Source organism: Mastigoproctus giganteus, chromosome 6, assembly GCF_048544385.1.
Source record: "Mastigoproctus giganteus isolate SK-2022 chromosome 6, ASM4854438v1, whole genome shotgun sequence".
In the NCBI taxonomy this organism is placed as follows: Eukaryota; Metazoa; Arthropoda; class Arachnida; order Uropygi; family Thelyphonidae; genus Mastigoproctus; species Mastigoproctus giganteus.
Genome location: NC_143580.1, coordinates 82,730,569 through 82,743,646, shown reverse-complemented (window position 1 = coordinate 82,743,646; position 13,078 = coordinate 82,730,569). Strand labels below are relative to the sequence as shown.

General features: G+C 39.8%; 1 protein-coding gene across 1 annotated transcript in view; it reads right to left on the bottom strand.

The window, feature by feature from the left end:
• The window catches only part of LOC150084440 (short-chain dehydrogenase/reductase family 16C member 6-like), a 47,533-nt gene extending 37,022 nt beyond the window's left edge, over positions 1 to 10,511 (bottom strand). Inside the window, exon 1 of the mRNA XM_090376232.1 lies at positions 10,281 to 10,511. Coding sequence (XP_090232358.1) covers positions 10,281 to 10,511 — 231 coding nt within the window. The remainder of the gene's footprint in view (positions 1 to 10,280) is intronic.
• Positions 10,512 to 13,078: the final 2,567 nt, after the last annotated feature.

Below are 13,078 nucleotides of genomic sequence, written 5' to 3'. Positions count from 1 at the left end.
TTTTTGGTCTTTTTTTTTAATGTGTACATTTTTCGACTTGACATTTGTACATTTGTACTGCTGAAAATAAATTTTCAGCACATGGACTCTGTAGTTTGCGAGCGTGTAGCCAAAGTTGGAGCAGAAATAGGTGTACTACTGGCGAGACAACTCCTCGGCTCACTAGAATACCAGGAATTCGAGGGCTCATAGATTTTTTTAAGGTATTGGAGGGCATGGGACAGCAAATTTCAACAGTATAACATTGTGGGGATTTAATATATATAAAACCTATCTTCCCTTATATTTTGTAATTTCTTTAATCAATGTTATCCTGGAAGTTCACAGGATTGTGCTTTAGGAAGAGTAGAACCCTCAATCTTTCAAGCCCCAATTTCGCGACCTGACTATACTACTTTGTGTTATAATCAGAAATTTCCAAGATTCGGAGGGTATTTATATTTCCCCTGCTCTTATCCGTAAGAGCTACCTTGTGGTAAGTGTCTGTGTCTCTGAATAATGTCACTCAGTATAAAACTTTGAAATCATTAATTTATTACACTTTATACATAAACATTTATATACAATACCCATAAAGATTTGGCATAAACTAACATACTTTAATTAGCAGCCATACAAATATGCTTTGTGAAATATTAAAACTTGGTTATTATAAGTTCTTACGTATTGCAAATAAACAGGGCACATAGATTTACAATTGTTGAATGCTCGTTCGTTCTCATTTACATTGATCACTCCTCATCTTTATCTGACAATGTAGTAACTTCACCTTGGTCTCTTACCATATATGACATTGTTTTAAGTTATACATTACGAACACCGTCAGTTATATATCAGGATAATATAGCCTTCTCATTACATATTAGCAATTACTTAAAGACTTACTACCCAATCTAACATTCCTTGATTAGTTTCTTAACCTTGGTAAGAACCACACTACAGCCTATTGACTGCATTCAGGGAAGTGGTATAAATCTCTTACCACAATTTAATAATACTCTATATACAGGGTGTTTCAGTTAAACGTTTCAGAACTTCTAAGAGGGGTAGGGTACATCCTGACAACTCGAAATCATATAGCAATGTGGGGTCGGAAATGCTTTCCTGAAGCGGTGTTGTACACAGAAGCACCATAAAGAAAAGAGACCGTAAGTGAGAAATCGTTTTAATAATACATGAAAAGAAGCAAAAGGTACATGGATTAAAGTAAGTGTTCGAAGTTTCTTCCACGGGCTACAATGCACGCCTCACATCTCCGACGCATGGACATCCGAACATTCTGGAATACTCCAGGCGAATTTCGAATTTCTTCGGCAGCTACTGCGATTCTTGCAACCAGCTCCTCAGCATTGTCAACAGGGGTGTCATAAACTAGCGATTTCATATGACCCCAGAAATAAAAATCAAGACATGATAGGTCGGGTGACCGAGCAGGCCAACGCACGGGACCACCACGTCCGATCCACTGTTGACCAAATGTGACATCCAGGTAGCTACGAACATCTCCGCTATAATGGGCAGGGGCTCCATCGTGTTGGAACAACATTGTCTGTTGCGTCGATGCAGAAATCTGTTCATCTCTCAAAGGTTGTGGCAATACTTGCTGCAGAAAGATCAAGTAGATAGGTCCGGTTAGACGACACGGTAACAGGTAAGGTTCGATGAGGTGATCTCGCAGGCCAACGCACGGGAAGTGGTGGTCCCGTGCGTTGGCCTGCTCGGTCACCCGACCTATCATGTCTTGATTTTTATTTCTGGGGTCATATGAAATCGCTAGTTTATGACACCCCTGTTGACAATGCTGAGGAGCTGGTTGCAAGAATCGCAGTAGCTGCCGAAGAAATTCGAAATTCGCCTGGAGTATTCCAGAATGTTCGGATGTCCATGCGTCGGAGATGTGAGGCGTGCATTGTAGCCCGTGGAAGAAACTTCGAACACTTACTTTAATCCATGTACCTTTTGCTTCTTTTCATGTATTATTAAAACGATTTCTCACTTACGGTCTCTTTTCTTTATGGTGCTTCTGTGTACAACACCCCTTCAGGAAAGCATTTCCGACCCCACATTGCTATATGATTTCGAGTTGTCAGGATGTACCCTACCCCTCTTAGAAGTTCTGAAACGTTTAACTGAAACACCCTGTATATACATAACTACAAACGGAACTTTTTCTTTCCAACCATTGCTTGTCACTACTTGGGTACACTATCGTTCTACGTACAGTTAATTCATTGCTGCCTTGGTTACTTATACTGGCTAGAGTTTATTCTACTAAAGGGTTTTTTTTTATCTTAGACTCCCCTTTAATTCCCCTTTGTTTCGAGTCGTATACATTCCAATATCGGCTAATGCCACTACCTATAGTTCAAGTATTAATACCTATCCTCCATAATCTATTATAAAGTCATTTATATAGTTCTGTCTGTCTAGATGAGTTCCCTAACTGCTAGGCTTACGGCGAGGCTCCTTACTTGCCCTTATTTCTGGTGTGGTGTCCTTCTGTCATTTTAAGTGAACCTTTTAGTTACCATTATCTATGACTGAGCTCTTAATCGTCCCTTTGTCAAAACTTCGTGGTGTTCTATATACTTTCACTTAAAATTTTACTAACATTTTCGTTAATGCTAACTCTATCCTTCCTAAATTACACATTCTCTCGCCGAGACACAAATACACCTGCCCATGTAAGATCTACATCTTACAACATATCAACACTACAGAAGTATCTTGCGAGGTATTTCATGATGAGTTATTATAAATAAATTTTCTGTTTATACTCTGGCACGACAACCAAGTCAGTAGAGTTTACAATAAATCGTCAATACAAATATTTATCGTATTTAGTAGTCACGGGCTTGAACCCCGGTCCACTCAAGGAACGCGTGCTACGCACTCTCGCTCCTGACCACTGGGCTACATCTGTGTAGTATCTTGCGAGGCATTATCTCTTTATTATGAATTTTGTACAAATCTCTCAGGGTGCCCCAAAACCCTCTTAAGACTGGAATACTGAGATTGGACATACAGCCAGATTTGCATCAATGGTTTCTCCTAGTAATATGACACTTATAGTAGTAAATATCACTTTTCCCGCTGAGGCAAAATACGGTGATATATTGGCGGCAGCAATTGTCCGTTTTGGGGTAAAGATAATATATCTCAATTTATCGAAAGGACGAAGGATTTCGTATATTCACAGAATGTGTTTAGACAGATGATTATCCACGGTAGTCTGTCAAGGATGCAAATCATCCGAATGGCTTTGCAGGGCATTTAATATCGGAATATGCTAGGAACGCTGGAACTTACCCATTAGTGGAACGAATATCACTAATTCTGCCGCAGCTCTTTTCGGTTTGGTTTTTATTATTATTATTATTTTACTTATTTTTTTTTTTTATTCACACCACTCTGTAGGTTAACCAGCTTGACGGCACATACACTGAGTGATCACTGAATTATGACCACCTACCTAATACTTCGTAAGTCCTCCTTTTGCCCTCGGTACAGCAGCTATCCGACGTGGCATTGATTCAACAAGATGTCGGAAGCGTTCGGGAGGTATGGCCAACCAAGTTGTGTGTAATGCGGTCAGCAATGCAGGTATGTAGGTGATTGGTGTATCCAGACGTTTGATATCCTTTTCATAGTGTCCCACAATGCTCTATGGGATTGATATCGGGCGAGTTCGGAGGCAAATCGATATGCTGGAAGTCAGAACTGTGTTCCTCAAACCATTCCTGCACAACACGTGCCCGGTGGCTCGGCGCATTGTCATCTTGGAAGACACCATCGCCATTCGGAAAAAGTGTAACATAGCGGGGTGTACACAGTCAGCCAGCAGTTGACGATAGCGGAGACCACTGATACATTATTCCACATGCACCAGGGGTCAAGTTCCTGCCAGTGAAGCATGCCCCACACCATACAACCGTCTCCACCGGCCTGCACTTTTGATACCATGCATGATGAATGAAGAGCCTCATGCTGTTGACGCCAAATCCGTACACGACCATCCATAGGGTAGAGTAAATAACGTGACTCATCCGACCAGCAAACCTTCTTCCAGTCTTCTAACGTCCAACTTGCATGCTCTTTGCACCAGGCGAGTCTATTACGCCGATGAACCTTGGTTAGGAGAGGATGCTGGTATAGCCCATCCGTGCGAGCGTGCGACGCATGGTCATGCCAGATATTGTTCAGGGTTGGCCCATGCCAGGTCCGACGACTCGTACAGGCGAACAGTGCTGCGCCTGTTCGCCTGTATGAGTCGTCGGACCCGGCGCTCACCTCTAACATCAACCTTTCGCTGACCTTTGCAGATTTGCCGTCGGGTCGTTGTTTGATCATTTTGACGCGTCCTGGTACACTTTAACGACGGCAGCTCTCGAGCACCCCACAAGTTAAGCCGTTTAGGAAATCGAGGCCCCAGCTCCTCAAGCACCCACAATCTGTCCTTTATCAAATTCCGATAAATCCTTCCTTTTACTCATCACTCTCGGAATTTTACTACCTACTGAACTAGTGACACCTTATCTATGTTACGTAGGTCGACTAACTCCGCACTCTCGTACCTCACGTGGTCAGCGGGGTCGCATGCAGTTTTCATAGGGGTGGTTATAATTCAGTGATCACTCAGTGTATCGCATTGCTTTGTTAATAAGAGATGGGCGAGTTCTTTACTAATAAAATAAGATGCAATTCTGAGACTGAACACAGACAAGTGTCACCTCGAATATGAATTTTTCAGGTATCCAATTTATTATTTTAATTAAAGTAACGGAGAAATCAATTAACCACCAACTCTTAAACTATCTAGAAACCTTCTATGGGATGAACGATCGTCAATATGAATTCCGTCAGTGTCGAATTTCTGGTCATAAGTCATTCTGGCTTATGTTACCCATTTATGGACAAATTCAATGGAAAAGTTTGGTGAAACACAAGCAGTTGCTCTTGACATCTCAAAGGCTTTCAATTGTGTTTGGCATAAAGGTCTTCTAAACAAGTTTCCATCCTATGGTTTGCCAACTGTTTTTTATAATTGGGTATCCAGTTTTCCATCCGACCGCTCACTGCGGGTGATGGTGGATGGCTCTCTATCCTCTAACTTCTTCACTAATGCTGGTATTCCCCAAGATTCAGTTTTTTCTCCCACTCTTTTCCTCTTGTATATTAATGACCTCCTTCCATTTACCGGAAATCCTATCCATAGTTTTGCTGATGATAGCACATTGCATTCCACCTTCCAGTTTGAGAAACCTAGCCTTGGACAAACAGCTTCAACTAAAACTCAGTCCTGTCTTATATCTCGCAAAAAGAATTCTTCTACTCCTGTGCTTATCTTCGATGACTCTGATTTCTAGGCAAGATCACATATCTCTATTGAAGATTACCCTGACTTCTAATCTCTCTTGGTATAAGCACATTACAAATATTGCTTCCTTTGCATCTAAAAAAACTTTTTTCTTTTTCTCTCGGCGTTACTTTTTTTCCAAACAGCTGTTGACTCTGTACAAATCCGAAATCCGCTCTACCATGCAATATTGTTCCCACAACTGGGGTGGTTTCCCCAAAACGTCTCTCACATTTCTAGTTTCCATTCAAAAGAGGGCAGTTAGGTTAATTAATGACTCATCTCCAACAGAGTCTCTCCACTCTCTGACTCATAGACCTTCTGTTTCTGTTGCATGCTTTTTTTCAGCTACTTCCAATCCATGGGCACTATTCTTCTGAATTGGCTTCTTTAGTTTCCACTCTCTCTTCCAAAGCAGTCGAAACACGCGACTCAACCAGTCGACATCCTTTTACTGTCAAACTCACAGAACCAACTTTTCTTCTTCCTTATTTATTCGTTCAACTGCCGTTTTCTAGAACAACCTTACTTCATACGTATTTCCTTAAAATTACATTCTACAGAAGTTCAAGTCTAATGTCAATAAGTATCTTCTTTCATCTTCTGAGCCTTCAACCCATACACGGTACTATGCGCTATAGGTTCTAATACTTCTCGTGTTTGGAGTTTCATTAAAATAATAATAATAATTAGCCTTTCTTCAAAAATTACAATTTTACTGTTTGGTGAAGAGATATTTAGCATTTCATTACAAAGATGTTCATCATTAAATAGCAGCCAGAAATTCTTTTCCTTGAAACAATATGCGTTCACATAATTTCTGTACATTGGGAGACAAGTAGACACCAATATCACCAATGGAGCACAAACGGTTTTCCTGGAAAAAGCGCACCTTCATAAAACGGTCAATAGTTTGTTTTGATTCTGTAACCCTCTCTCTGTTTGAGAGAATTTGGCATATGAGTGTGCTCTTCATTGTGGCAATTTTATGCCACAGTGAAGCTGCTCTTATACCTTTCAATACAGCAATGTTCCCATGTCACAAAGAAAGGATTATGATTAAAAAATAACATCGGAACGTGACCAGGGTTAAATTTGAATACACAATTAGGGCAGGGCTACGGCGGCCCTCTTAGTGGAGTTCAAGGATGCCTGAAGGGAGCAATTGGAGCCAGGGTACAGAACAGACCAGAGCACGCAGAACACCATTCCATTTCGTCATACTCATCGGTCATATTGTTTACGTACTTGATTATTAAAAATAACACATTTTGTTAACTAGCATTCCAATTCATAAACTTTCCATATCGATCCCTGAGTGGAACACAATACCACCAACTGTCAACCTGTACAAAGACTTTCATGGGCTGTAACAACTGATCACATTACACTTATAACAGCCAAATGTGTGTGTTCTGACCACTATTGGTTTAGCGGTAGTAGTAGTAGATGCATGTAAAACAAGAAAGCAAGCTTATGTAGCATCAGCCAAAAGAAAAACAATTTAATACATCCATTCCCTCTAAAGGTTTGTGCAGTTCCTCCTTGAATTTATTTATGCTACCAACTTCCACAACGACAGATGGAAGTTTGTTCCAGCAATCAACTAGCCGCTGGCTAAAAGCAAATTCCGCGCATCTATTCTACAACTGTCTTTCCTCAATTTGAATTTATGTCCCCTCAGGTTCGTAATCTGAGCAAGACGAAGAATCCCATCAGCATTGAACTTGCTCGAACCATTCAAGGCTTTATACACCTCAATCAGATCACCTCGCAGGTGATCTGCAAACGCTGCAATTTGCAGAACTTAAGAGTTTCTTGGTCAGAGACCTCTTCGTTCCCTTTACCGATCTTGTAGCCCTTCTCTGTACTCGCACAAGAAACTTTACATCCTTCCTAAAATTAAGCCTCCAGACCTGTACGCAATACTCAAGGCGTGGCCTGACCATTGCCTTATACTGTACAAAGGGATAATCACCTCCTTTACCTTGCTAACAAAATTCCTGTTTTTATCATTGACAATACCCCATGACCTGCTCTGGCAGCCTGTCTGCACTGCTCGGAAAACTTCTTCATATGAGACTGCAAAATTACCCCCAGTTCTTTTTCATTCTCCACTCTCCTGACACCACACAGTTGGTACATTTCTCTAGGGTTACATATGCAGTACTTTGCATTTTCAACGTTAACCTTCAGTTGGCACTTCTCAGCTCATCTGCCCAACTTTTCTAGACCCTGTTGTAGTAGCGCATCGCCATCACTGCCATTAACAACCCTACCAACCATAGTATCATCTGCAAACTTGGATATTAAGCCTGATATACTTTCATCAACATCATTGATAAATATACGAACCAACAGTGGGCCTAACACCGAAACCTAAGGGACTCCACTAAAAACATTGGTCCACGAAGAGCAGCGTCCATAGATTACCACGCTCTTTCTCCTCCAACTCCCAACCACTCTTTTATCCATTGTAGCGACTTTCACTTAATACAATACTGCTCCAATTTGTACAGTAGTCTTCCATGTGCAAAAACTTTCCTGAAATCCATGTGCAAAAACTTCCATGTGCAAAAAGTCTTCCATGTGCAAAAACTTTCCTGAAATCCAAGTATATGATATCAAGATTATTTTTTGCATCCAGTTTCTTTGTAACCACATCATAATAACCAATCAAATTTGTCATACAAGACTTTACCTTAACAAACTCATGCTGTGTCTGAATTATAAACGCAGTCTTGTCTAGATGATCCTGCAATGCTCCTTTAACCAGTGTCTCCATTATTTTCCCCGGAACAGAAGTTAAACTAACAGGTCTGTAATTACTCTTGTCACTCTTTGACCCCTTTTGTGAATTGGGGATACATTTGCACATTACATCTGAGTCCAAGGATGTTCTCATAGTATGGCTAAAGGCTTGCTTACTTCCTTTGCTGCCTCCTTTAATATAACTGGATTGATCCCACCACCAGAGATGGCTTTCTTATGTTTAACTTCAATAATTTCCCTTTCACTTTGCTCTCAGTTATTACAAAATCATTTTGCACCCTATTAGAGTTTAATAAGCTTCTGTCCTCCACCTCCCTACAGAATTACTCAGGTGTGACTGTAGATGCAAAATATTCATTCAGTTTGTCAGCTATCTCAGCAGGATCATCAACATCCGAACCATCGATATCAAGTGGACCAATCTGATTCATCCACTTCATTCTAGAGTTTATATAAGTAAAGTCCTTGCTGTTTTTCTTTGCATTCTTTGCCAAAGATTTCTCGTAATCTGCTTTCGTCTACCTAACCTTCTTTGTGACTTGATTACAGACCAGGTTATTTCTACCAAAGACTTCCTTGTCACCTCATAATTTATATGTATCCCATGCATTTTTATTTTCTGCCACGAGTATCATTAGTTCATCTGACATCCATTAAGGCCTAAACTTGAACAATATTTCTTAGATCGTATGAAAAGCCTAGTAGCTTCGAAGATTAAGTCTGTGAATGCTTCCCAGTTAGAATTTGCTGTTGGTAACATCATCGGTTTGTCCCACTGTAGAGAATTTAAAAACTGTCTGAGACCACTGTAGTCACCTTGAAAAAAGCAAAAACCTTTCCCTTTATCTCTGATGATAGTATTATCTTTAAGTAAATCCCACTTAAGTAAACAGTGATCACTGCCACCCAGTGGTTCCTTTAACTGCAAATTCAAGTAACTGTCATCATACTTTCGTTTTGGTCTTTTATTAGTTGGTTCCTGTTTTTTCACTTCGGATTTTTGGGGAACAAAAGGCTGCGATTGTTCATCCTCACTTTGAAGTGCGACAATATTGTGTTCGTTTTCATTGACCACAGTTGTAATACTCAAAAGTATTTGCTTCTCGCTTTATTAAAGTTACTTCTTTCGACCACAAATCCATGGTTATTTATTTTAATAATAATATTCCGAAATACTGATAATTATCAAAATAAATTTATACAAGGAAGTGAGTTTAGTTAGGATAACGGTTCGCTTCCCCCTCTCCTTCAACTCGTGTACTCCATGCTAAATCGCATACGAATAGCATATTAGATTACTACATTCTACTTTTTCGTAGATATCATTACCTCTCAGCATACGTCTTTATGCAAAAGCCCGCCAAAATAGTGTTCCGTGGTCTATTTGATTATTAGTCTGTGCCAGTACATTAATAACCGAAAAAAATTATGTCAAAAATTATAATGATACAAAAGTGTTGTACGCTACAAATATGCAACATTTATTTATTTTATTTACTTTTTTTAATTATTAATTATGATTTTTCACGGAACACATTTGGAAAACGCTAGTCTACAATTAATTCCATCGTAATACAGAACTTTCTGGAGAAGGAGCGTCAAAGGTTCACAGATGGACTACAGCTACACATCTAACCTTTTACACGTACGTCCACATTAGTATTCTACGATGCTCATGTGCGAATGTCAAATCGGGACAAACCGTCCAATAATACTCTCCCCACTAAATTGAAAAAATATCAATACGTTCAATACTAATATTAATTTTAATACCAGTATTAGCCGTATAGTGCAATAGAAATAAGATAGCCGTATAATAGAAATAAGAAATACATTTATAAAAATTAAAAAGAAATCAAACAATCCATACGTTTCTCTCCTCATGTGAGTAACCATTCAACTGATCTTTGAATTTTCTTAAGTTGTCACTCTCAACGATCCATGGAGTAATTAACAACTCGCTGCCTGAAAGAAAACTTCCAACTGATCGTTGGAAGTTTTCTTTCAGGCAGCGAGTATATCCGGATTTAAAAAAAAAGAAAATACTAGTATGCAATTTTTTTTAAATCCGAAGGAGGGACAGGTGTCGTTCTTGCTTGCAATTTTCCGATGCCCATGCCTGCTCCAATAAAAGTTAAAGCAAATACCTTACCTGATTGATATCCCACAGTACCACTTTGGCTCCAAGTTCAGCAAGCCGTATTGCAGTTAATTTTCCTAGTCCATGTCCTGCACCCGTAATAAGAACAACTTCTCCTAATACTGACTTTCTTCGATCTGGAAAAACGCTTCGTATTAGACTTAGGAAAGTTTCATAAACTGTAGCGATTAGCGCAATAAGTTTGAAGATTAAATGGGAAACCACACGTATAATGCAATGCATGATTCGAATCGCTTATATACAATTCGTCTGAGTCAAACAATACCAGGTATCATACACGCGTGACTAAGGAGAAGGAAATGCGCAAAATTTACAGAGTTTCATCTACGTTTCCTTCAGGTAAATTGCTTCTGCTAAACTGCAAATCACAAGTCGCGCTTTTCTTTCCTTGATGATGCAAAATATTAAGCAAAAAGTGTTATTAGAAAGTAATTATTTAAATTAATCATTGCTTCATCCACTCTCGAAGAAATACATTTCAATGAACAGTTAAAAACATAAAAAAAGATCTGTTTTGAAGGAAAGCTAGTGTTTCGCGAATCGTGTTCCTATGTGCTCCGAGCTGTATCGCAAGATTTACACATGCATTTTCAAGCAAATGTTAATTTAAAAAATATACAATTTTACAAGTACATATAAACAAGGCAAACATTGTTCAGTAGAAGACAGTTCAGACTATAACTGAGAGCCCACTCTATGAATTTGAGGTCATAAAGTGTCAGGAACTGGAAGACCTGTTCAAGACTATTGAATCAGACGGCGACAGTAGACCCCTCTATCCTGCAAATCCTTCTGGGATTTCCGCCTGCTAAATGTGACGCATCTTGTGAACATAATCCTGTTCAAACATGTATGTATATTGCGTCTTTGGGCGGCATCTGAACACAAGTTCAATTTTAACGTGTATTGTGATGCAACAGGGTGCAGTAAAGCTAATTATGTGAGCAGTGTAGGTTTCAAAGAAAAAGAGGAGATTGTTCTAATATAAAGTCTACCAGCCACTTAGCAACCTGCAAGCAACAAACACCATAATTTAAAAAAGAAAAGAAAAAAAAAAAAAAAAAAGAAATCACTTTTTGGATTGCATCCCTGTCACCAGAGGCCTCTACTATTACTGTCTGTTTCCCCCCCCCCCGGAAAAACCCCAGTATTTCCGTGGAAAAGCAGGCAGATCAACCAGAGAATACACGCAGTTCACAGACACAATACACATGGGTAGTTAAAAGTAAATTTCCAGGTGATCCTAATATAATAGTTTACTATCACTGCCTGGCACGTAGAACATGAACTAACAAAGGCCAAATTAGATGCCTACCTTGAAGGAAGGGAAAATTAAATGCTACAGAGCCCCGTCTCCTACGCTGATGTGCTCAGGACCATTCCTAGTGCAGCTCCATATTCCAGCAAACTTCCAGCCCAGAGGAAGAAAACTCTTCTAAGTCAACCGCACCTCGTACTACTAAAGCCTATCAAGAATTCGACCCTTGACTCCAGCGAGGCTGTTAAAACTACTGTTGTACAGAACTTATTCCATGACTTGAAAACCACTAGAATAAAGTCCCTCAGGAAGACTCGCAACGTTGGAGTAATTATTGAGACAGCCACAAAGCAAGAGGCACAATCAACCATCTCCAAACTGACAGTTCTCTTGGCTTGACCACAGGGTTTCGAAAGAGGAAAGGACCCTCTATACTCATATTCCACGTGGACAAAGATCTCACTAGAACACATCATGGATGAATTAGTTGACTGCAACTTTCAAGATTCCTTTGACACCATGAAGCCAGCGACCACTCCAAGCCTAAGTATCAGACTAACTATCGTTCTTGAATCTCTGCTCTGTCACAGATCACTTATTCTCCATCGGAAACAACACACCATATCCTGTGACATTAGTAAGGGAGTACCAGATGGGTGTACTATCTGGTGTTCTGTTCACGGATATTATTGTGCCCATCACTGCCTCCATGAAGAGCCTCTTATGCAATGCTGATGACCTGAAACTGCTGATGCAAGTTAACCCTGGCGACACGATCAATTCGCAACTTAAGGACCTTGCAAGCTTCAACAGTTAAATCAACCCACAGAAGTCAATCAACCCACATAAATAGAAAGGGGTGCAAGAATATTTACTGATGCTATCGAGGCAGAGTTAGGTAGGTTGGAAAACTGCTAGCATGGTGCGATTCACAGACTAAAAGATTAACAGTAGCTGCAGACAGAGGCGAAAGTGATCCTTGCACTGCTTCTATTGTAATGAGCAGAAACCTAGAGAGCAAGCTGCTGGGGATTTCAAGAGTTGCTGGGAGTCATCATGGAACAAGTAATTATGTGAGCTGTGTTAGGGTAACTAACAGTAAGAACTGGTGCATGTACACCAATGCTAGAAGTACAGTAAATAAATCTGATGAATTTGAAGTGCTGATCAAGACATCAAAGGCAGATATTGTTGGATTATCAGAGTATATGATATCACACAGTGCAGAATTAGAATTTCAGGAGTACAATGTGTACAGAAAGGACAGACAGGTAGGAAGGGCTATGTTGTTAGTTAAGAAACACATAAAATCCAAGGAAGTGCATCCAGTTGACATGGTTGGACAGTGCAATATTGAGTCAGTTTGGTGTGACATAAACACTGGGAAAGGGGAAATGACAGTAGGAATGTGTTATAGGTCTAATGACTCTGATGATTACAGTGAACAAATGTGCAGAGAAATATAGTGGGGCAGTAAATCAGAATGCCTTGTAATGTGGGATTTTTATCTTTCCAGATATTGACTGGAACT